Here is a 24,283-nt window from a genome sequence, read left to right on the forward strand (position 1 = left end):
GTAACGGGCCGTGCCTGTGTGTGTGCGACAGCCCCTGCATGCACTGTCTGCATGTGCGTGTCATGGTTCCTGCCCGCGTGTGTGTGCTGGTGCGAGTGTGCCTGCTGGTGTCCCCAGGCTGCGGCCCAGCCCTCTGACTGTGCCCGAGCATCTCTCATGCATTACACATGAGCCCGTCTCTAAGCAGGGCTCCCGATCAAAGGGAAGCGGCATAAATAAGCCTGGTGCAGGCTCATCGCCGCAGATTGGATGCCCTGGCCTCCCCCCTCCCTCCACGCTAAGATGCTCACATTGGCTTCCAAGAGCCCAGGGCCAGCTCCCCACCGGGCCGCCGTCCTCCGCGGCACCCCCAACGGCCCGCCCTGCCCTCGTGCATGGGGGACACATACGCTGTCACCCAGCTGGGCCTGGGTCACCGGGGCCCATGCTCACGAGGGCTCCTGGCCAGGAACAGCAGCTCCCGATCACCAGTTAACTGCCCTGGACGTCTGGCCACCTTGTCTCTTGCTTTAATTCCTGGGAGGCTCTTCTAGCCCAGGGTCCCTTTCCCTGACAGCAGCAATAGGGCCGCTTTGCAGGCAGAGAGGAGCCCGAATATGGGGCTATTAACCCCACCCCAGATGATGAGCTAGAAGCACAACCCGTCCCCACCCCCAAGTTCCCTGGACGCACCTCCGTCCTCCTCACCCTACCAGCCGGGCTTTCCAGTCACACCTCCTGCCTCCCAGCCCCCTGGGCAAGGTGGTAGCCTCCTCAGTATCACTTTTTTTTTAATTTAAATTCAAATAATTAACATATAATATTACTGGTTTCGGAGGTAGAGGTCAGTGATCCATCAGGCTTGTATAGCACCCAGGGCTCATCCCATCACGGGCCCTCCTTAATGCCCGTCCCCTGGGTACCCCATCCCCACCCCCCCTCCAGCGACCCTCAGTTTGTTTCCCGTGATGAAGAGTCTCTAATGGTTGGTCTCCCTCTCTGCTTCTGTCTTATTTTTCTCTCTCTCACCCCACGATCCTCTGTTTTGTGTCTTAAATTCCACATATAACTGTCTTTCTCTGATTGACCTCTTTCCCTTAGCGTACATGACACCCTCTAGTTCCAGCCACGTCATTGCAAAGGGCAAGATTTCACTTTTTTTTATTTTTTATTTTTTATTTTTTTATGGCTGACTGGTAGTCCATTGTATATATAGAGAGAGACCACATCTTTATCCGTTCATCTGTCGATGGACTCACCACTTTCAGTTTTTACAGCTGGAAGGAAACCCGAGTTTCACCCGGAGAAACAGAGGGGGTGGGTGGTTTTGCCCGTGATCACACAGCAGGTCAGTGGAGGAAGCACAACGTCAGGTCAGATAATTCTGTGTGCACACGCAGCACGCTCCCCCACGCGCACTCTAGGCTCTTCTGGAGGGCTAGGCCTCTCCCCTGCCCACGAGTGGGTGCGGCACTGGGGTTGAGCAGGGATCAGCTTCAGGGGCCAGCCACGGGACATCCAGGACACACTGGCAAGGTCAGTGGTAAGAGTAGCATCTGTTGAGCACTTAGTAGGTGCCGGCCACATTGGGGCACTTGAGCCAATGTCACGCGTGTCACCCTCGCGGCAAGCCCGGACCGTGGAAACCATTATCATTCGTCTCCGTTCAACACCTGAGGAAGGTAGGCTCCGTGGCAACCTGAGTTCCCACGGACTTGCTTTACCATCAACAGCTCGTGAAAAGCAGAGCTGGGATTTGAACCCTAGTGGTCCGGCGCCGGGGCCCGCGTGCTGTGTCACCGTGTGCCTGTGGCTTCTCTGACTCGGTGGGGCAGGAGCCAAGCCACAGCCGGGTGCGCTTAGCCCCAGCCTAACAGTCCTGCCACAGCCATCCTAGTTGCTCCAGGGGCACAAGGACAGCAGAAGCCAAGTGGCCCAGAGGAGGAGACGTGTTAAGGACAGGAACCAAAGAGAACCCACTCCTCTTGGGCTCTCGGTCGGGAGGGTGGTGGTGGCACCAGAGCCCTGGCGCGCACCCTGCAGCCCGGGAGACGCGCAGCTCCAGGCGCCCCGGCGTTCCAGAGGAAATTTCATTTGAAGAGTTGTCGGGGAGCAGCAAACATCACAAACAGCGTCTCCCGTGCTGTCCTCCCTCCGTCTGGGAAGATAAAAATTAATTAGGAGATGAAAAAGGAAGTCTTTGAAAGCACTGTTTGGCTGTAAAAATATGTAGGCAAAATGTAAAGGAGAACACTGGGGGAGCGTGTTCATTGGGCAGCTTTGAAGGCAGAGACTGTCGGAAGGCAGCTCCTCCAAGGATCCAGCGCCCTTTGGTGTCGCCGTGGGGGAGGCCCATCACAGCAGGGGATGGCCGCTCAGGGGGCAGACCAGAGCTGGGGACCAAGGTTCCCAGGCTCCCTGGGGCTCCAGCATTGTCTGCCCCCCCCCAAACCCCCGCACAGCCTTGTCCTGCTGCAGCCACGGAGCCTGGAAAGAGCCTGGAGAGGCCCGCCAGCCCAGCCCCCCACCTTCCAGGTGCTCAGCAGACTCTCCCCTGAGCTGGAAGGCTCACCCCATCTCAGCCTCTAGGGTCTCCTGACCCATCTGCTGGCCTGTCCAGAGTCAGAGCCCTGCCTTCCAGCAGGAGCAGGGTCGCAAGGCCAAAATGCGGGGGCCACGCTGGATTCGGTGCCGGGCACCCTGCTGGCGCAGTCAGGTCACACCGGTCTTAAAGGTCAGACACACCAGGACTTGAGTCTTGGGTGTTGTCTCCACTGGGTGACCTTGGGTAAGTCACTTTATTTCTCCGAGCCTCAGTCTGTTCACCCGTGTGAGACGGATACTGATGCCCACCAGCGAGAGGACTGAGCACACTGCTGGACGTCCGGCGGTCAGCCCAGCACCGGGCACACGGAAGCACTCCAGTCCGACGTCCCTCCAGCTGGTTGACCCAGAAGACTGGGAAGCGGGCTGGATGCTCTTCTCCTTTTGCCCCGTAGTCCTCAAAGGGCTTAACCAGACCACGTTGGAGAGGGGACCCGCCCGGAGACACCTGGAGAGTCTCCCTTCCTCCGAGTCCCTCCAGGTGGGGGCCACGGGCTTTGTCGAGGACTCAGAGGCCCAGACAGCAGGCCGAGGAGCAGGGACAGGTGCAGGGCCCGGCCAGTGAGGGTGGGGGGGGAGTGACTGAGCGCTCCTGGCATGGAGGCCCTCTCTGCGCCTTCCTTTTGTCATCTGTGGAATGGGTCTGATAGCAGCCACCTCGCAGTTACTGAGATGAGGACAGTGGGATGATGTGCATAAGCAGCTCAACACCTGACACAGAGATCGCAGTGTAGTGAGTGTCAACTCTCCCTATTGTTTGTTGTTGAAAGCGGTGACATACAGGCCTGCTCAGCCCGCAGACACGGTTTTGGGGGGCCATACGGTTTGCTTACATTTTCATACGTGAGTTGCCAGCATTTTAAAATGGAGAGATTTTTGCATTTAAAAAAATTCCCATTTCCAGCTTCTTGAAAATGTGAAAGATCTGGCTTTCCAGAAAGAGCTGCTCTCCCGCTGAGCAACAGTTGTGGGAGCCAAGAGGCAACAGCTCTCCCAGTCTATCAGAATTCCACTCGGCGCTCTTTCCGTATTTACAGCGCCCTCCCCGGCCCCTATCCGCAGTGGGGGTTTTCTGCCTTGAGCACTGTGTCGTTTCATTTCTACAGAAACTCTGCACTCTAGATTATTCCCACTTTCCAAATGAGAAAACAGAGCCTTCAGGAGAAATAATGATGTCATCCGCTTGTCCAGCACTTATTAGGCGCCGGGCTCTGTGCTCAGCTCACTCCCATCTCACAGATGTGGGACATGAGGCTCAGAGATGTGACATCACTTGGGCAGCTTTGAAGGCAGAGACTGTCGGTAGGCAGCTCCTCCAAGGAGAGCCCTTTGGGGGAGGCCCATCACAGCAGGGGACGGCCGCTCAGGGGGCAGACCAGAGCTGGGGACCAAGGTTCCCAGGCTCCCCAGGGCTCCAGCATCGTCTGGTCCCCACCCCCTCGCACAGCCTTGTCCTGCTGCAGCCACAGAGCCTGGAAAGGGCCTGGAGAGGCCCACCAGCCCAGCCCCCCACCTTCCAGGTGCTCAGCAGACTCTCCCCTGAGCTGGAAGGCTCACCCCATCTCAGCCTCCAGGATCTCCTGACCCATCTGCTGGCCTGTCCAGAGTCAGAGCCCTGCCTCCCAGCATGAGCAGAGTCGGAAGGCCAAAATGCAGGGGCCACGCAGGAGTTGGGCCGGCATTGGAACCCGGGTTGGCGTGACACCAGAGCCCAAGCAGCAGAGCTGACCCAGACTCCCCTGCAGGGGCCAGGCCAGCCTGCAGGCTCCACCCCTACACACACACACATGCACACACAGGCAAGCCTCAGGAGTCAGGTGCCAACAGCAGGGGCTACTGCCTGCCTGAAGGGTCAGTGAGTCTGTCCTGGCAAGGTGGGCTACAGCGGCAGGCAGAGGCCACAGACTCAGGGAGCCTGCCTGGTCCCCGCGGAAATAATCCCAGAGACATGATTAACTGCTCGAGTATGTGGATCTGATAAGGCCAAAGCCTCCACACCCAGGGATAAGCAAGCCAATTAACTTGAGGAAAGGTCTCCTTTCCACCGTGGAAAATACCCCAGGTCTCGCATGGAATCACATTGCCACTGCCTCCCTGCACGCATTCCCTGGGATTCAGCTTCCTTTGAAATTGATATACATTTATATATATACCTATATACATTTTTCTTGTACAGAAATGTTAAATTCTCAAGATTAAGTATCTTCAGTTGGGGAAAATCAATTTACTTCTTTGAGGAGGCTGGAATTGAAAGTCGTGAGCCTGAAACTTACTTTCTTGCCAATTTTACTGATAAAAAAAGCTTCTCTGTCCTGGCACGTCGCCCTGTATTGGCTCCTCCAAACGATTCCATTAATTGATTTGGGTGACTGGCCCTGAAGCAATGCTTATTAAGTAAGATTCCCACTGGAGCTGGGACTGGCAGGATGACGTGGGAGCCATGGATATGTGGGACTCCGTTCCCTGGGGTGGTGATTAGAGCTCAGGCCAGTGACAGGAACTCAGACCTCCGGTGACCAGGCCCAAGAGATGAGTGAGGGACCTGAGACTCTGGGAGGGGCCCCAGGTGTGTCCTTCTCTGCCTCAGACCAGCCCTGCTAGAGAGGAGCTTTTGGGGGGATGTGCCCTGGAATCACGAAATCACTGGAACACAGGAAGAAACATAAATGGAAGCAGAGACCATGAGTGGAAGTGGTTGAGCGTGGGAGCCCCAAGCTACAGAACAAGTACAGTCGTGGCCATTCTAGGGATGCAGATTTCAGAGCCACCTGCCTAAAGCTGGTGGAGGTATGAATGTGTTGCCTCTGGGGCTGGGAGAGCAGATCCACTTGAAACCAGCATCACAGCCAGCTTCACGTGGTATTGTCACTTCTCCTTTCAACTGGCCCGACCTCTCTCTTGTGTTCTTCCTCATTGTGTTCCTTTACCCGCTGGAGCTTTCATGTGTCTTCCTCAAAGCCTATCAGCCTCAATAGCCCTCCAACCCCCAAAAGAAATTTCTGTCTCCATTTATGGTGGAGTGTTCCTGGAAAGACCATATGCTTTAATGTCAGAACACTGTTTCTGCTCGTCATCCTATGTAAGGGAGGAATGGGGTGTTGGGTGAGGCTACAGGGAGGAGTTTGCAGAAAGAAGAGGAGTGCTAAGTCCTTCCTGAGACAGAAGAAGTGGGGCAGGGCTACCTGACCGGTTCATTGTCAAGTTACTTTTGCCAGTGTTTGAGATTTAATGATGGATGACTGGCTTCATGGGAGAGCGAGTGGGTAAGAGAGGTGAGGTAGAGAAATGGGTGGATGGTTGGGTAAGAGAATAGATAGATGACTGGTTAGATACATGGATGAATGGATGGGTAAATAAGTAGCAGAGTAGCTGGACAGTTGAGTAGTTAGTTGAGAGAATTAGTGGGTAAGTAGTATGTGGGTGAGAACATGAACATGATGAATGAGAGGATGCATGGTTGGTTGGTTGGATAGATGGATGGATGGATGGATGGATGGATGGATGGATGGATGACTAAAAGGCCAGGTGGACAGTTACGTAGTTAGTTGAAAGAATTAGTGTGTAGGTAGTATGTAGGTGAGAACATGAGCATGATAAATGAGAGGATGGATGAATGGATGGATGATTGGATGGATGGATGAACGTGGTTGGTTGGATGGTTGGATGGATGGATGAACATGGTTGGTTGGATGGTTGGATGGATGGATGAACGTGGTTGGTTGGATGGATGGTTAAGTAAAAGGCTATGTAGGCAGTTGAGTAGTTAGTTGAATGAATTAGTGTGTAGGTAGCACGGGGGTGGAACATGAACATGATGAATGAGAGAGGATGGATGGATGGATAGATTGATGAGTGGTTGGATAGATGAATGGATGGATGCATGCATCAGGAGGTGTAAGGGGAGCCCTAATGGTCTTATCAGCCCCCTGCTTCCCATAGAAGACTTTGGAAGGCAGGAGAGACTGGGATGAAAAAAGAGCTGGGGTGCTGGAGCCATGGGTGGAGTAATAGTACTTAGTTATAGTGACCATGAGGGCCAATATCTGAGAAGCATGCGTCCCTGGCACCAGAGAGGATTGGACTTGGATGATCTGATTAGAGGAATCATTAGAATTGATTACCTGAAAAAACAATTATTTGGGGCACAGAAGTAGCTCGTGTGTACATGGGTAAGAGAGTGTACTAGTTGCCTCTTGCTGCACAGAAGGTTACTTAGTGTCTTAAAACAACAGCACTGTAATCTCACTGACTGGGTCGGGAGGCAGCATAGCTCAGCTGGCTCCTCTGCACAGGGTCTGGGACAGGCTGCTGTCAAGCCTGTAGTCATCTCAGGGCTCTGCTTCCAAGCTCGCTCACGTGATTGCTGGCAGCATTCCCTTCCTCCTGCATTGTTGGACTGAGGGCTTCAGTTCTCTGCTCGCTGTTGGCTGGAGGCTGCCCTCTGTTCCTGGCCACGTGGGCCTCTCCACAGGGCGACTCACAGCAGGGCCACTGGCTGCCATCAGAGCAGCCAGGGAGAAGAGCCAGAGAGAGTGCAAGCAGGAGAGTCTGTCTCTTGTAACCTAACCTCAGAAGTGACACCTCTGGGGGCAGTTAAAAAAGCGAGTGGCTAGACAGGCCCACCCTCAAGGGGGAGGGGATGACACAAGGGCATGAGTACCGTGGACAGGGGTCATTGGAGCTGGATAGAAGCTTCCTACCAGAGTGGGTCTGGACAGGAATAGTCACAGAGTGAGAAAGACCCAGAGGGAGAAAAGGAGCCAGAGAAGGCGAGTCTGGACATCAGAGACTATCTAGAGACTAAGCAACGTCTGAGGAGTCAGAAAAGCAGGAACTCGGGAATGTTTTTAAAGGCAGGAGTAGCTAGGAGGGGAGGGCGGCTGGGGCCGCAGGAAAAGCTGAGGGGGAGGAGTAGCTGGCAAGAGGGAGTAGCTGGGGAGCACAGGTTTGAAGGTGAGAGTTGGAGAGGCCGGAGGGACTGGTGGTGACCCGAGTAGTTGCAAGCGGGACTGGCTAGAAAGCAGGATGGCTGCAGGCAGGCAGGAGCTAGAAGCATCCGAGCCCTTCCAGACCTTCCGCATCGAGGCAGGGAAATTCGCAGGTAGGACAGTGGCTGCTTGTCTGCTTGTCTGCCCCCAGGCCGGGAGGAGGCATCTCTGCCCTTGATGGATTCTGGGTTCCCATCAAATTCCAAATGGGGTCTTGCCTGCTGCTTCAGGGCTCCCTGCTCCCCTGGGCCTGCTTGGGGCTCCAGGAGCCAGTTTTGGGGAGGATAACCCTCACCAGGGCTGGGGAGGCCCCGGAGAAGAGTAGACCCTTTCCTCCGCATCCCCTGCCCATCCCCCGGCACCAGCCTGCTCCAGCACCCCCACTCCGTCACGCACACCGGAGCTGGGCCGGGTGCCAGTCAGACAGGCTGACATCACAGACAGGCACAGCCAGACTTGGAAGCAGCCCGGTCCAACGGGGCCTGTAGAGCCACCTGCTGCCCCGGGATCCGCAGGGCAGGGCCACTCCCGGCAGGGAGCAGGGAGCTGGCGGCGGTCATTTCCTGAGAAATCTCGTGAATGCCACGCACCCGATCTGCCCGTTGCCTCAGGCAGCGGGGGGCCCTTCAACCTTGGCCTGGTCTCCCAGCCCCAGAACCTTCTCTGAGACTCCCCGGCCAGGCGGGATGAGCACGGCAGCCCACCCACCAGGCCTGGTCTTAGGGACGCTAGTTCTGTTCATACGGCAGCGCCCAGCCCAGGATGCTCCGGGCCACTCCCGGTAGGAGCTGGAGGGCCTGCACACCACCTGCTCTGAGCGCCCCCACTCCTCACCTGCTCCTGAATGAAACACCATAGACGGAAACCCTCGTCTTCCCCTGGAACACAGTACGCAGGGGTCCCTCTCTAGCCTCATGGGGTTCTCTGTGGGGCAGGGCAGCGAAGTGGTGGGGAACACGAGAGCCAGTGGCCCGGGTTGGAAGCCTAGCTTGGCCACTTAGTTTCTGAGTGACCCTGGGCGAGCTCCTTGGCCATGGCTTCAGTTTCTGTCAAATGGAGCTGAGGGTAGCCCCCACCTCCCCTGATTGTCTTGAAGAATCAGTGAGTTAATGCAGACAAAGCTCTCGGAACGGGGCCAGCACATGGAAACCTTTCATAAATGTTAGAGAAGGAGAAGGCATTTCTTTAAAACCCAGTCTGAAAACCACTGTGCCGTGTGGCCAAAGAGCCAGGGCTTCCTAGTAGGTGGGCCTGAGTCCGAATCCTGGCTTCATCCCTTACCAGCTATGTGTTTTGGGACCTTCCCTCCCAGGGCCTTAGTTGCCACATCTGAGCAAGGGGTGGCCTTCCCTCCCTCAGAGGGTGGTAGACAGAGTTCGGTGACCAGAGCCCTGTTAAGGGGGGCATGTGATGCTGGGCCCCTGGCGCGCTCAGTAACTGTGTGCATCCCCCTCCTGTCGTGGCCCAGAAATCCAAGATCTCCACCTTTGAGAAGATGTGGGCCTTCATGAGCAGCAAGCCCTCGGCGCTGGTAAAGAACAACGAGGAGGGCATCCAGAGGACCCTGACGGCAGACTATGCCCTGCTCATGGAGTCCACGACCATCGAGTATGTCACCCAGAGGAACTGCAACCTCACCCAGATCGGGGGCCTCATCGACTCCAAGGGCTACGGCATTGGCACACCCATGGGTGAGCAAGGGGCTGCTGGCGGGCGGGCGGGCAGGCCGGCGGGGGGTGGGGGCGGCTGGGGGATCTAGGATGGGCGGGACCCCCTAGTCTGCTCTGCACACAGTCTCCTGCAGCCTCTCCCAACTCATCCCATTGAGCCTCAAAAGGTGGCATCTCTTCAACCCAGAGACAAAGGAGTAGAGTCACAACCTGGTGAGGCCAGCGCGGGCCTGCGCAGAGGTGGGGGGTCAGTTCAGAGGTCATGCCTGCTTTCTCTGACCTCACTCCTGCTGACGCAGCCCGGATCCACAGGGCCTTCCAGGGGCCGAGGCAAGACCCCCCCTACCCCAAATCAGGACCTTGCTCCCACCCAGACACCGTGGGAAGATTCAGAGAGGGGCCTTTACGAGCTTCCAGGGAGGCTGGGGAGGGTGGCCGGCGCTGCCCAGGGTGCTGGCAGGGGCACGTACCATGTGGCCTGGGTGCCACTGCCAGCCGGACCCCCGCTCCCACACTCAGGCTCCCCGTACCGGGACAAGATCACCATCGCCATCCTGCAGCTGCAGGAGGAGGACAAGCTGCACATCATGAAGGAGAAGTGGTGGAGGGGCAGCGGGTGCCCCGAGGAGGAGAACAAAGAGGCCAGCGCCCTGGGTATCCAGAAGATCGGGGGCATCTTCATCGTGCTGGCCGCTGGGCTGGTCCTGTCTGTGCTGGTGGCTGTGGGCGAGTTCGTGTACAAGCTCCGCAAAACGGCAGAGCGAGAGCAGGTGAGTGTCCAGAGCTGGGGATGGGAGGGCGAGAGGAGGACCGGGTTCGAGCCGGGTTCCCGCCTCCCAGGCACAGGTGGTGTGCGGTGTGCGAGCTCACCCTGCCTCAGCCCGCCCGCCCCCGCTGGGACTCTGGGCCAGGCCATGCCCCCCCCATCTCCAGCAAGTACCCCGCAGCAGCCCGGCCCTCCTGCCTCCTCTCTCCCATCCGCTCTCTGAACACAGCCAGTGCCCTGTTTAACACTTAATTCAAACCATGTCATTCCCCTGCATAAAACCCTCCAGGGTGATCGTTGAAGCTGGGTGATGGCTACATAGGGGTTCATTATACTGTTCTCTCTACTTCTGCATAGAGTTGGAAATTTCCATAATCAAAAGTTTAAAAAAGAAAGGAATGTTAAGAGGTCTGGCCCAAGCATGCAGGCAGCAGGGCTTCGCTCAACCCATCTGATTAATTCAAGGGTGGAGGAGCAGTGGCTCTGGGTCCTGGGAGCAAATTAGAATCACAGGGAGAGTTTTTTAAGTGCTAATGCCCTGGCCGCACTCCCAGAGATTGTTTTAATTGGTCAGGGGCAGAGCCTGGCATTGATGTCTTAAGGAAGTGTAGCTACGGGGTGATTTAAATGTGCGTGTGCCTCTCGGGGAGACGTCCAAGGGGACCCAGGGCCAGGGTGGAAGCAGATTGCGGTTCTGGCCTGTGTGGACGGGACCATTCAAAACAGGCACTTTTTGCATCGATTAGAGATGAGATGCGGGCCCTTATAATCTGTAAGCCAGAGTCAGCAAACAGGAAGGGGAAAGCTCATTCTTGGGGTCACGGTTCTCACGGGCACAGGGAAAGGCACACGCTCCCCAGTCCAGCCGGGAGTTGTCCATGGGTACATTTCTGGAAGGGATGCGGACAGCGTCTTGAAAGCGGCCGCACATTTTTGACAGCGAATCGTGCTTTTAGAAATGTACCCAAATGGAAGTGGCCAAGGATATATATAGGGGTGTTCACTGGAGTGTTAATGATCACATGAAAAATGGAGGGGAACACCCCCACACACACATCCGGTAATGAAGGATGGCTTTAAAAAAAACACACACACAATACGTTAAAAAAAAAACAACCAAACTCTTTAGGAATTCCCATTGCAATCGGGATGAGCACCCACAATCCACCAAAAACCCTACCAGATCTGGTCCTTGCCCACTTGTCAGACTTTCTCCTGCCCCCCTTCTCCTCCCTTAACTCTCCTCCATCCACACACACACACACACACACACTAGACTCGGTTTTAGTGCTTAACGCACCAAACACATTTCAGCCCCAGGCCCCTGGCATGTGCTGCTCCAGCCGCCTGCAGCGCTCTCCTGCCGGAGCACCATTTCCCCATTTCTACTGGGAAACCACATTATTGGCATGTTCTGGTTATTCGGGTTTCAGCTGAAATGCCACCCCTCCTGCCCCCACAGCCAGCACCCCTCTATCCCACTTTGCTGCTTTATTCTCTTAATAGTTCCCATGCTCTGAGGTGTTATATTTGTTGGCGGGTTTATCACCTGTTGCTATCACTTCGCAGACCCTAAGCTCCCTGAGGGCTGGATCCTAACTGTCTTTTTCACGTCTGTATGCCTAACACCCAGAACAGTGCTTGGCGCCTAGTGGGGCCTCAATAAATATTCCTAGAATGAATAAAGGAAGGTGAGGAGGGATGCTATCCAGAGATTAGCGGGGTCGTTAAGGGGAAGCTTGGAGGGAAAGCGCTAAGAGGCGGAGCCAGAGCCCAGGACCCCCCTACCCCGCACAGCCAGCACTCAGCTGCCGGGTGCTCCTGCCCTGGCCTCACTGCATAATCGAGTTATCGACAGCCCTACTGCCTTCCAGACGAGCCACAGGACAGGCTCTGGCCATTGGTCTCCTAGGAGCCATGGCCATCAGATACCTGCAGGCAAAGCTGCACTTTTGCCACCCCCTTCGGGTACCCACAGGGACCCAGGCCAGAATCCACTGCCACCCACCTGCCCTGCGGGGACCTCCCTCCCCGTGGCACACCTGGAGAAACATGCTGGACTTTCCCAAGTGGGACCATGGGGATTTTCCCCTTAGTGGGAAGCCCTCCCAGGGGTAGAATGACCCATACATTCATCAGGTGTTTTTTAGGTCTGACACGGGGCCAGGCCAAGTGCTGGGAGCTGGGCTTACAGGGATGAAGCTGGCTGGTTCCCGCCCTCAGAATCTAGTGGAGAAAAGTCAAACTTGATGTGCATGCCAGTCAGGACCTCAGCTTGCACATCTGTGAAACGGGGATGGGATGGTGCGATCCATCTACCTTAGCCTCCAAACAAGGACATTGCGCTTTGTAGGTTGCCTCACAAACTGGTCATCTGGGCAGAGGGTGGGAGGCCTAAAGGCGAGAGAGAGAGAGAGAGAGAGAGAGAGAGAGAGAGAGGGACAGCCTTGGCACAGCCCTGGGAGGAAGGGGAGGGGCTGGCAGGGGCTGCAAGACCAGGCCTCACCCATGTGCCCCTTGCCCCCCACCCCACCCCAGCGTTCCTTCTGCAGCACCGTAGCCGATGAGATCCGTTTCTCCCTTACCTGCCAGCGTCGGGTCAAGCACAAGCCACAGCCTCCCATGATGGTCAAGACTGACGCTGTCATCAACATGCACACGTTCAACGACCGCCGGCTTCCGGGCAAGGACAGCATGGCCTGCAGCACATCGTTGGCCCCCGTATTCCCCTAGGCCCAGGTGGGGTGGGGACCGAAGGCCTTGGGGCACGGCAGAGGAAAGCAAGGAGACTGGAAGGCCCCTCCCCTGTGCCCATGCTGGGTTTGGGGGTCAGAGCTGCCACCTGCCTGCTGGGCCAGGAGCCCTCTGCCCTTACCTACTGGGAAACCAGCAGGCCCCAGGCCAGCTACTTGGGCCTCACTCGCCTCTCGTTTCTTCTGTGGGTTTCTAAAGCTGCCAGCCGAGACAGCCAAGGCCAAAGGAAGCACATATGCCTCTCTCAGGCCAAACTCACCTGCCCCTCGACTCTCCTCCACAGTCAGAAGTTTCTACCCCGGCCCTGCAGAGGCCAAAGAAAATGGGAATCAGCTTGTATGTTGCCACTCCTTCCCTGTGAGCCCGGGCCTCCTGGGCCATGACCGTGAGCCCAGAGACACAAACCTTGGGTACCTTAAGGATTGTAGTGTGGCTGCCAATGGGAGCTGAAGATGGGGGATGGCCACCCCACATGTCTTGGGCAGAAGAAAACTTCATCCCTTAGGGGCTGCTCACGTAGTCCTGGTCTCTTGGACCTGGCACCATGTATGGCAGCCCCCATCTTGGCAAAGTTGAAGGCAGAGAGCTCCATAGAGGAAAAGAGGAGTTTGGGGTATGGGAGAGAGGAGAATGCACAAAGGCCGCCATTTTGAATTTTTATGGACAGTGTCCCAATGGCTCCCATCCCTCAAGGAGGTCTCCAGGAGTATAAAGTGGGGGAGTGAGTGGTCAGAGCAAATTTTCTACTTTCTGGCCAGAGGATAGAGGACCCCCTGAATCTCCCACAAAGGCTGACCAGAGATTCAGTCCATATTTGAAGACAGAAGAACAGTGGATTCCATGGAAATCCCAGAGGCCCTCGAGCCATTGGGATGGCTTATTTTGCTGGTTACTGAGCTGTTTTCTAAACCCTAGTGGCATTTGAGAGCTTGAGTTCTTTTGCCAGTTACTCATCAGCAACTCCCCACTCCTGGCCAGTTGACCTTGACTTCCCCTGTCATCTTGGAAGGAGAAGAGAAACCTAGATTGAAGTGAAAGTCATCACCCCTCTTCAAAAGAGGGATTCAGGTCTACTTTGGGGTAGATGGGGAAAGCCAGAGGAGCCCTAAAGAATTCTTGGCCTCCTGGACTTGCCAAACCTAAAGATGCTCTCCAGAAAGGAAGGTTTTCAGGGACTGGACATCGGAGCTCATAGAGGCCCCAAGGATAGGGAAAGAAAAGCTGCCTCCTGGAGAATTAACCAAAGACCCCACATAGAGATACAGGCCATCTAGGCCCCAATCTCTTGTCCAGAGCAGCTTGGACCTTGTGGGGTTTGGGGGTACAGCAAAGAAATAGTAGCAGATGGGGTACCAGTTAGGGCCAGACCAGATGACCTGTGGGTTCCAGCTAGGTAGGATGGATGCTCTACAAGTTTGTGACTTTAAGATTCTAGAAAAGGAATGAGATATGGAAGGGTTAGGAGCAAAGTGTCCTTAGAGAATACGACGAGGCCGGCAGGGCTTCCCATGCCAAGGGCCGAGGGCAGTCTCTGAGCGGGGGAGAGAAGCCTGGAGATTCTGGATGGGGACCCAGAAGACACTCGTTTTTACCCCATCACCTCTCTCCTGCTTCTGCTTAGGGAGTCTGGTTAGGGAAGAGCTACATTTAGATCTCAAGGACCTTCTCAATTGGGGTGAAGGATCATCTCTGGCTCCCCCCCAGGGACTCCCAGAGCAGGAGAGCGCAGTGGGCTCATGTGATAAATACTGTTCCTCCTCCAAACTGTAGGCTGCAGGACCAAGCCAGCTGGTTCCCATAATCCCAGCAGTTCCAACAGGCTGTGTGCTTGGAGGTAGGAGAAGAGAGCTGGACATGCAGCATCGCCAACACATGTAATGACAGGAAAAGCCATGCTGTGTGTAGGAGTGCGTGTGTGTCTGTGTGTGTGTGCATTTGTGTGTATCTTTGTGTGTGTGTGAGAGCTGTAGGGACCGGGGGTGAAGGACCGATTTGGTCATCAGACAAGAGTCCAGGGCACGCAATAATAGAATCCATTGGGTTCCGACGTGTGTGTGCACACGTGTGTGAATTTAGGATGAGAGAGACAAGTCTGGACAAGCAGCAGAGCCCCATACATGTAAAAACAGGAGAAGCCATGTCTTAATGGGGTTCTGGGGGGTATACATACGTACACATGCATGCATGAGTGGGTGTGCTTATGTGCATGCATGCATGTGTGTGTGTGTGCACACATGCATGCACATTTATGCACCAATGGCAGAGAGTGGAGGACAGGATAAAACCCGCAGCATTGCCAAATGTTTAAAAGGAAAAGCCATGTCATCAAGGGGTCCACGTGTGAGCGACTGTGCACATGTGCACGTGGGCTTGCATTTGCGGTAGAGAGCGAGGCGGAGGACAGGACCACAGACGAGCCGCACAGGTCGATGCGTGCATGCACGAAGCCACGTGGAACCGTAGTGGGGGGGTGGGGGGGAGGCTTGCTCACATGTGTGTTCAAACTCACACATGTGTTCCGGTTCACAGCAGGAGCAGAGATAGACCATCAGGAAGGCGGGGGATCGGGGTGTGTTTGCACTTCTGCTGTAGGGAGAGATCGTTTGTCACAAGGATTTGTCGAGATCATGTGCTTCTGCCTATGGTGCTCCATGAGCGTGTCTGATGGGGGAGGAGAGCAGTGGCCTATGGGTTGGGAAGGTGTCTCGTCTGGACAAAGGTAGATGGCAGAGGCACAGTTCAATGAGAGGAGTCCCCCAAGAGGAACGACAATGACCTTTAGACTTCCGAATGCAGGTGGGTGACGCTGCCCGACCTCCCCTCCCGCCCAAGCCTTATGTCCGTCTGTGTGGCCCATGTGCAGACCCCGGCTGGTGCCCTGTTTGCTTTGAGACCAGCCCAGCGTTGAGAGTACAGTGGAGACGACTTCTGACCGAGTGTGAGCGTCTTCCCGGGTATGGACGGGGCCAGGTGGCACTACGACACTAGTGGGGGAGGGAGGAGGGAGGAGGTGCTCCCACGGAGGCCAACCAGGAGGAGTTAAAGGCTCGGTCAGGCGTCCCAGCAGGAGGCTGTGCCCACACCCGGCAGCACTGAGGGGGGTCGTGGCAGTGTCAGCAGAACAAAAGATGGGACCTCCCCGGGCGGGTGCTGGACTGTCCTTGTCTGGCCCTCCCTTAACAAAAGATCGCCCCCATCTCCCACCCCCATCTCCCACCGTCTCAGACTGGCCAGATTGGGGGGCAGCAGTGAGGAGACCCCCCATCCCCAACCCCTGCCAGTCACCAAGGCCCTGGGGCTTTTGGACGGTGAACCCTCCTCCTCCTCCTCCTCTCTCTCCCCTTGACCTGCTACCGGTCTCTCTGCTGTGGACACATAAGAAAACCCTGACAGCGTTATCACCATTCAGATGGCCCCTCTGCAAATGTCTCTCAAGAGGAATAATGCCCTGGTGAGGGCAGATGAGCTGACTCTGGATCCCTGAAGGCTTGGAGGGCCTCCCCCCACCTCACAGCCAAGACTGCCTCCACGAGAAGAGCACACCTGGCTCCTCCCCCGTGCATGTGTCAGGCAGCAGTGATAGCCCAGGTGGGGGGAAGGCCCTGGCAGGGTTGGCGGAAGGTTCCACCTGGTGAGAAGTCACCCCCTCCTGGCGCTGGAGGAGAGCAGAGGTGGGGCCGGGCTGAGAGCAGAGGCTCCCTCCCTGCCTTCTCTGCCAGGGGTGCGGTGTGGAGGTCTGCGAGCTGCTGCTTCATCCCCCAGCATGAAGCTGGGCCCTTCCCAAGCCATTCTCAGCGATATGCACAAACATCTGGAAGTTGGCCAAACCCTGGCCACGTGTCTGGACTGGCCCTGTGTGCACAGCCCCCTGGAAGGGCCCGGTGATCTCGCCACAAACAGCTGGATGGACTTCACATCTGGGACGGGCCCCGGGCCCGCAGACAGACGCAAGAACTGAGCCCAATTCTGTCGACAGGTCTTGAACGGATGGACACATCTGGAACAGTCTCCCGGGCGGGACGGACGCATCTGGAACGGGCCCAGCTGCCTGCCGCGGCGGGAGGGCCCTGCTCCTTGTCCCCGTGCCAGTTTGAATCAAGCTCTCATTTTTCAGTCCTGGATTTGCCCTGGAGTTAAAATTTCAGAGCTGAGGCCATATGTGATGTCACAAAACTGTTTTTGGTAGAAGGTTAATGTTCTGTACAATATATATATGAATGTAAAAAGATATATATATATATGCTGTATATATATATATATATATGCACAGTGTATATATGCCCCGTAGCCCATGTGTATACGCACCCCTCCCCGCACGTCTGCACACAGAGTGTACATAACCCAGCCAGTATGGGTGGGGACCAGGTGAGGGATGGGGCGACAGCAGGCAGGTCTGGGAGGGAGGCCACCCGGGGCAGGGGCCGCAGAGAGCCCCGTGGGATGGGAAAGGCCCTGCGTACGTCCCAGCTGAAGACCCCGAAGAAGAGGACTGGACCACAGGGGCTGGCGGATGGGCCTGGCAGATGGGCCTGGCCCAGCAGGTGCCCCCTGGCCAGAGGCGGGAGAAACCCAGGGGCCTGGTCTCCATCTGAGAGCATCTGAGGCAGGACAGCAAGCAGGGCCTGCGTCTGGGGAAATGTCACGCCAGCACTTGGCTCCTGCGACCTGTACTCGTCACAGTGACCAGGTGGGTGTCAGGCTCCACCTAGAACATCCTGAGAGGCTGGAACATTCTAGGTGGCACAGGCCTCCACCTCAGGTTCTCACCCACACACAGCGTCACAGTTCACAGCTAGGGAAAATGCTTTTTAAAGAGAATGGCCCCGAAGGCATTGTCTGCATGCCAGTGCAGTGTCCCTCTGCCCTACTTACTGGCCCTGTCCCCATCCCCTGCCTTCTAGAATGGAAGACCTCAGATCACCCTGCAGTGTGTCTCTATCTTGCAGACCCAATCTCTGGGGCCTCCAGAAACAGGGCAGCAGCTGTAGTGATGGCAGTAATGCCAGCAGGTTTGTCCCACTGCAGACAACCTCCCAGGCCCATTTGACCCAGAGGCCGGCTGTGAGCGAGTGACCGGGGAGCCGGACACGTGGAGAGTGCAGTGACACCAGGTGAAGAGGAGAAAGCAGCACGGCCCTCCTGCCCTAGCACAGCCCAAGCCATCTGCCTGTCTCCTCTTCCCCCAGCAGGGCAGCTGGCAGGGAGCACCCCCACCATCTCCGCCGACCCGTGGCCCTGCCCTGCCCGGCTCCCCCTGTGCTTCACCATCCCAGTCCTTTAGCTTGTGGTCCTGCCCCCATCACCGGTCAGGGCACCTCTGGAATCTGCAGGAGAGAAGGTACTGGAGTGGGCTTCCATGTGGTCCTCAGCCCGCCTTCTGCTTCGGCCATGGGCGTCAGGCTGGTGTGCACTTAATCTGCCTCTGGGGCCCCCCCACCTGCCAGAGCACATCTGAATCCAGCCCCCTGAGGAGGGGCCTGTCCTGGCTCCAGGGGCCCTCATGCCACTGTGCTCCAAACCCCCACCCCATGTCTGCCTGGGCCTCCCTTGTCGGGGACTTGGATTCCCAGCCCCAGGGCTGAGCCCCCAGACAGCGCCATGCGAGACCCCTGGCCTGTCCCACCACCCAGACCAGAGTGCCTGGATGCCCCCCACTCCCACTCAACATGGTTCCCACACACTGGTCTCTGGGCCATTCAGGGGATGCCCTTTGTGGACATGCAGAATTTCTATGAATATAGTTTTTTGTAAACATTTTGTAACAATTTGGGTTTCATAGTAACTGTGTTACTTGCCAATCATTCTAGGCTGATGTAAATAACTTTCCAAACAAATCTGATTATTTTCCTTTTTAAGACACTGTGATATATCAAAGTGCACAGTTTGCTGTATGAAGTAATATGGTTTTAAATTTTAAATAAAGAAATGTTTCTAGAAAAGTGTCCCCCCTCCCCGAGGTGTGTTTTCTGCTTCTCTGCTCTCTCCGTCAAACCAGAGGGTGCCGGGCAGCTGCATCATTTTCTCCCCAAGGCTGACTGTGTCCTCCTGGGCAGGAGACCCTGGGATGAGTGGGTGGGGGGCACCAGCCCAGCCCCCGGTTCTCCTTTCAGATAGCAAGGTGAGGTGTCTGCCCTTGACATCGTCTGACCTCTGTCTTCCCGTGGGCACATCTGTCCCCAACTCGTCACCATCCACATAGCTACCCGGCGAATTGTCATGTCCTTATGTGACCCCCGTCTTATTGGCCACAGCTTGGGATGGCAGGTGGGCCTCTTATCCAAGCGCGGCCCATCAGAGATCTGGCCTAAGCTTTTTCAAAGTGGAAATAAGGAAGGTTTAAGTCGGTTACTCTCAGGAGATGGAAACTGTACACATAACCAGGGTCCGGGACAGGGGACTTTAAAAAGGAAGGAACTGAACATAGATGTTTATAAAACAAGTGGAAGAGACGAGGGGGCAAGCCCCCCCCCCCCGGGCCTCCAGTGGCTCCCAGGACAACACAGCAATGACCCACCCAGGGAGTAGCCACCTCGGAGACACTGAGACTAGAGCTGTGAGGCAAAAGCACATCCCAGGGTTGTGATCTGGGGCTCAGCAAGCCTGGGTCAGGGAGCTGCTGCCACCACTGCCCCCATGACGTTGCTTCTCATCACCTAGGAACCAATCCTGTTAAAAACTCTCATATCTCTGTGACAGAGACAGCTTAAAAGTGGGCAAAAAATGGCCTCTGCCTTTCTTCTGCCTTCCAGATCTCATGCAAACATCAGCGTCGTAGAGATTTGCATCCACAACCCTCCATGACATCATCATAATCATAAGAAGTCATAATATTTATTGAGTGCTTCCTACGTGGCATGTGCTAGGCTAAGCTCTAGACGTCCATTGTCTCCTCTACCGCTTGCCTCAGAACCTGACACAGCTCAGTCCTGACTCTGTATGATCTTTCAGCCCAGATCTCCACCACCGTTGACTCGGTTTCTCAGTGCCTCCACTCTAATTCCCTGGAAAATGACTATTATTGGACCAGCTCTGGTTAGTTGGTTACTTGTGGTCCAATCAGCTGTGACCAGCAGGGGTGAAGGGTCCCATAATATAATCATGGTACCCAGGCTCTTTGCTTTAGGAGAGTTGAGAAAACCCAAAATTCCCAAAGAAAGCTATGTGGGTTGAGCAGGCCTCCTAAATATCCACCGTCCTATTCCATCGGCTGGCAAGTGCCAAGTCAAGGTCCCCAAAATCTCTATAGAGTGAAGAACAGACCAGAACCCCAGAGGCCACAGTATCTGAGAACTCTGCTCTAGCCTACAGCTACAACCCAGGAAGAGGCTTTGGGTCCAAGCCAGGTAGAGGCCCAACCCAAGAGGTTGAAGGACATCTGTCAGCCCTTCGGAAGCAGAGGTAAAGTCCATCACCTAGGAATAAACACAGCAGAGTTCTGGGTGGACTCCAGGCCCAGCAGGGAGTAGGATAATATGGATAAGAGAGACAGAAGAGACCCGGTAGGGATGAGGCCCACACTTTGGGTGAAGGAACAAGTAAATTACCCACTTACCCATCCATTCATGTACCCAACTACCCACCATCCATCCACTCATCCACCCATCCATCTCTCCACTCATCTATCCTTCCATACATACATACATACATACATCCACTCATCTGTCCCCATTCCCCTGACATCTTTCCACCCATCTACCAATTCATCAACCACTCCACCAATCTGTCTAGCTGCCCACCCGCCCTCAATCCATCCATCCACTCATAAACTTGAATATTTTGTGTGAGTCCAGCTCCACCACCTACTAGCTGTGTAACCTTGAACAAGCAACTTTGCGTGTTTGAACTTTGGTTTCCTCATCTAAAATGCATCAGTTGGGGCAGCCCAGGTGGCTCAGCGGTTTAGCGCCATCTTCGGCCCAGGGCATGATCCTGGAGACCTGGAATCGAGTCCCACGTCGGACTCCCTGCATGGAGCCTGCTTCTCCCTCTGCCTGTGTCTCTGTCTCTGTCTCTCTCTCTCTCTCTCTCTCTCTCTCTCATGAATAAATAAATAAAATCTTTAAAAATAAATAAATAAAATAAAATGTATCAGTCATCATGAAATCCTCCCCTCATGGAACGGTCAGGCAGGCTCAATGAAAAAAAGCACAGTAAGTACTTAGCACAGGCTGGGCGTACCATAAGCCAACAAGAAGTGACGGCAATTTTCATTAATAAGAAGGAGGAAAAGGAGAAAAAAATTAGAGCCTACTATATGCTGAGCCTCCACAGGTGATAGTCTGGTGAGTAGTGAGACAAGACTCCTTCCCTGCTGGGGCTCAGAGCCTGGTCCAGGAGCCCATTTGTGACACTCTGGGCTCCTGATCAGGGCCAGCCAGGCCTCTCAGAATAGTAGGGCGGCTCTGATTGTCTGTGGATTGAACACAGAGAAGACAGAAACTCCCCGGTCCCCCCAGCCTCTCTGAGAGCCCCTGACTCTACTTCTCAACAGCCCATCTCTACCTGGCTGGCCCTCCCAAGCACTGAGCTCTCTCCACAGCCCTAAGGAGGCAAGAAATGATCCTAGGCCTTGCTTCTCCCTCCCCACTGCAACCCCAAGAGCAGGAGATGCTGTTTCTCTCCCTTCAGGGGAGGTCTCTCGCTACTCCCTCCCCAAGGAAGGAAGAGGAGCCCAAATGACCGGGCACCAATACAGCTCAACCAATGATAGCTTTTATTGAGGGAGAAAGTAACAAATGAGTGGAGTCCCATCCCATTGCAGGCACAGAGCCGGGGACAGAGGGAACAAAGATAGCCAAGTACTCAGCTTTTAAGTTCGAAGGTCTGGGTCCCGGTCTAAGACCCAAACTGTCTGGAAGGACGCATGATCTTGTTCCCCCTCCAACAACAACCAAATCTGGCCAAAGATTCCACAGACTCACTTAGAGAGAAGGTGGTGGCACAGCAGAAAATCCCCCAACACACCCCTAGCTAATTGGGACTGTACTAGAGTGTTCCCTCTCTGCTGGGGGAACAAGCTCCTTCTTTATTTTATTCTTCATCATCATCATCATCACTGCGGTTGTGGTGGTTATTTCTGCTTCCCATGCAGTCACTGTGGAGCCCTGGTGGCTTGGAGATGATAGTCCCAGACGTTTCCAAAGCAGATTCTGCTTGGGTTATTTTGGCCTCTTCGCCTGGGGGAGCCCCCATCACAGACAACTATACCCTTGATGTCAGGGGTCCCCTTGCCTTGACCTTGGCTGTCTCACCCTCCTTGGAGCGCAGGGATCTGAGACCCGTTGAGCTGGCCCCCACCTCCCACCCATCCCCACCCCCTTCTAGGTCATGGCCCTGCTCTCCAAAGCCCACAGCTTGGTTCACAGTCCTAAGCCTCGAGGTGCTCATGGCAGGAAGAAGAGAAAAGCCCCGGTGAAAGCACACACCAGGTGTCAGACAGCTTGGCTCAGTTTTTGCGAGGGTCCTTCTCTGCCTTTCCCTTGTCCCCTCCATGTCCCCATGCAGTGAGCGGGGAGGAGGAGGAGGTCAGAGCCCGGGCGCTCCTGGGGCTGCAGGTCGCCGTTCCACGGATCAGGCTGCAGGGACACGCGGCTCCCCCGGGGCCTTGATGGCACTTCTTTGGGAAACAGAAGCCGAGTGTTTAAGAAGCATCTGTCATTATGGAAACAAAGTTGCCAGGCCATTTTTTCTTTTACTATTTTTACTGCGGTTTCATTATCTTATGCAAATGAGGCCGCTGATGAAGCCTTTCTGCAGGGTAGCCCATGCTGGGACCAGCTCCACCGAGGGGATTTATTGCCCGCCTCAGCCTCTAGACCAGATCTGGGATGAGGAGGTCCCGTGGAGATGACTTCCAGAGCATCTGACCGGCCCTGGAACACACCAGCCAGACCAGCCCCCAAGTCCTGCCTCCGTCCCAGGAACACCGTGGTCCTTTATTCCCAAAGATCCAAGCAACAGCTCAGCCTGGTTCAGGCTTCTGTCCCCAGTTCCTTGAAGACTGAGCTGTCAGTATCCAGCGAGATGTAAGGGGAAGGGGGGAGGGCAACTGAAGCTTCATGTCCCCAAGGACCTCTGAGAGCAGCATACAATATGCTGGTTGGCTTCTCACCCCAGGGGGGAGAGAGCAGGGGTATGTATACACCAATCGTTGATCAAGGCTAGTCTCCGAAGGGGTCAATCCCGGGTACTTCTCGCACGCCACAGCTGCCGAGGTGGGCTCTGGGGCAGGGAAAGCAATGCGAGTGGTGGCAGTTGGGGCCATTGGTGGGGAGGTGGGAAGGACAGGAGACACGTAAGGTGTTGACAGCACCTCCTAGGACCCCCTTGTAGAGGTGGGCAGCCTAAAGCTCAGAGATGCCAGGTGACTTACCCGAGCTCCAGAGTTAACCCAGGGCTGCTTGCCTTGCCAGCTCAAGGGGCCACCAGTGCCTCACCACCTCCTGGCACCCAGCCCTGGCCTCCCCATCCCTCCTCACTGCAGCTCTAGCCTTGCCCAGGGCCCTACAGTCACAGCCCATCTCCCAGGGTGAAGCCACAGGCCCCTAGATTCTCCTCCAAGACAGTGCTCCCCTCTGTCCAGCCCCTCTGGCCCAAAGCCTTTCCTCACATTCCTGCCACAAGGCCCAGCTTCTCCCCAGTCCAGTCTCAGGCCCCAGCATTTTAGTAAAAGCCTTCGACCCTCTGTGGGTACTTTCCCCCTCGGGGAGGTCTGACTCCCTCCCACATTTCCCAACGCCTGGGCAGTGGTGAGCCAAGACATGGGGAAAACTACAGGTTTCTTAGTCCTGCTCACCTGTGGGTGAGGTCGAGGTCACAGTGGGTGCTGTAACCCAAATGTCACCAGCTCCATGCCCTCTTGAATAACCTTCCTGCAGCCACCTGCAAAGTACAAGGGACCGGCCTCCTTGGCACCCGGAATCGCCCTCTGATCAGATGGTCAAAAGCTTGAGAACTCTTCAGTGCTGGTCTCCTTCCTTTCGAGGAGAAGGTGTCATGAATAAAATAATAATCATCCCAATACTACCTTCCGGCCAGCTAGGTGACAACTCCAGACCCAGCACTGTGTGAGCACTTTGCAGACCTCAGCTCCTGGCATTCTCACCATGGCCCTATGAGCTAGGGGACATCATGCCCATTTTACAGATGGGGCAACGGAGGCTAAGAAAAGTAGAACAACTCAGCCACAATCACCCAGAAAGCATCAGAATGAGGCCTCCAGGCTGGAACCCCCGTCTCACAGATTTGATAAACGGGTAAGCGAATAAATGAATGAGTGAATCAGAAAACAGTCGATAACCAATGCTGTTTATGGACCCTGGGGAATTTCTATGCTTGTAGGGAAAAAAAAAAAAAAACCCCACCAACTGAACTCGATTTGGCCAAAAATGAGAATTACTAATTACAGCCGCTCACAGGAATGACCTACCATTTATGCCTAATTGCAGTGCAGCCCAATAACAATTATGCACATCAATAAATGTGTCAGATTAACTTGGTTGTAAGTTTTATTGGATTGTAAC

General features: G+C 55.3%; 1 protein-coding gene across 2 annotated transcripts in view; it reads left to right on the top strand.

Annotated features, from left to right (window-relative positions):
- GRIK3 (glutamate ionotropic receptor kainate type subunit 3) overlaps nt 1-13,175 on the top strand; it is a 217,190-nt gene extending 204,015 nt beyond the window's left edge. The window contains exons 14-17 of one of the 2 annotated variants that reach the window (XM_055341918.1): nt 9,040-9,262; nt 9,761-10,055; nt 10,400-10,407; nt 12,546-12,574. In XM_055341918.1, coding sequence (XP_055197893.1) covers nt 9,040-9,262; nt 9,761-10,055; nt 10,400-10,407; nt 12,546-12,574 — 555 coding nt within the window. Of the gene's footprint in view, nt 1-9,039; nt 9,263-9,760; nt 10,056-10,399; nt 10,408-12,545 lie in introns of both variants that reach the window. The other variant, XM_055341917.1, reaches the window with a different exon arrangement.
- The last annotated feature ends 11,108 nt before the right edge of the window (nt 13,176-24,283 follow it).

This window comes from Nyctereutes procyonoides, unplaced genomic scaffold (genome assembly GCF_905146905.1).
Source record: "Nyctereutes procyonoides isolate TBG_1078 unplaced genomic scaffold, NYPRO_anot_genome, whole genome shotgun sequence".
In the NCBI taxonomy this organism is placed as follows: Eukaryota; Metazoa; Chordata; class Mammalia; order Carnivora; family Canidae; genus Nyctereutes; species Nyctereutes procyonoides.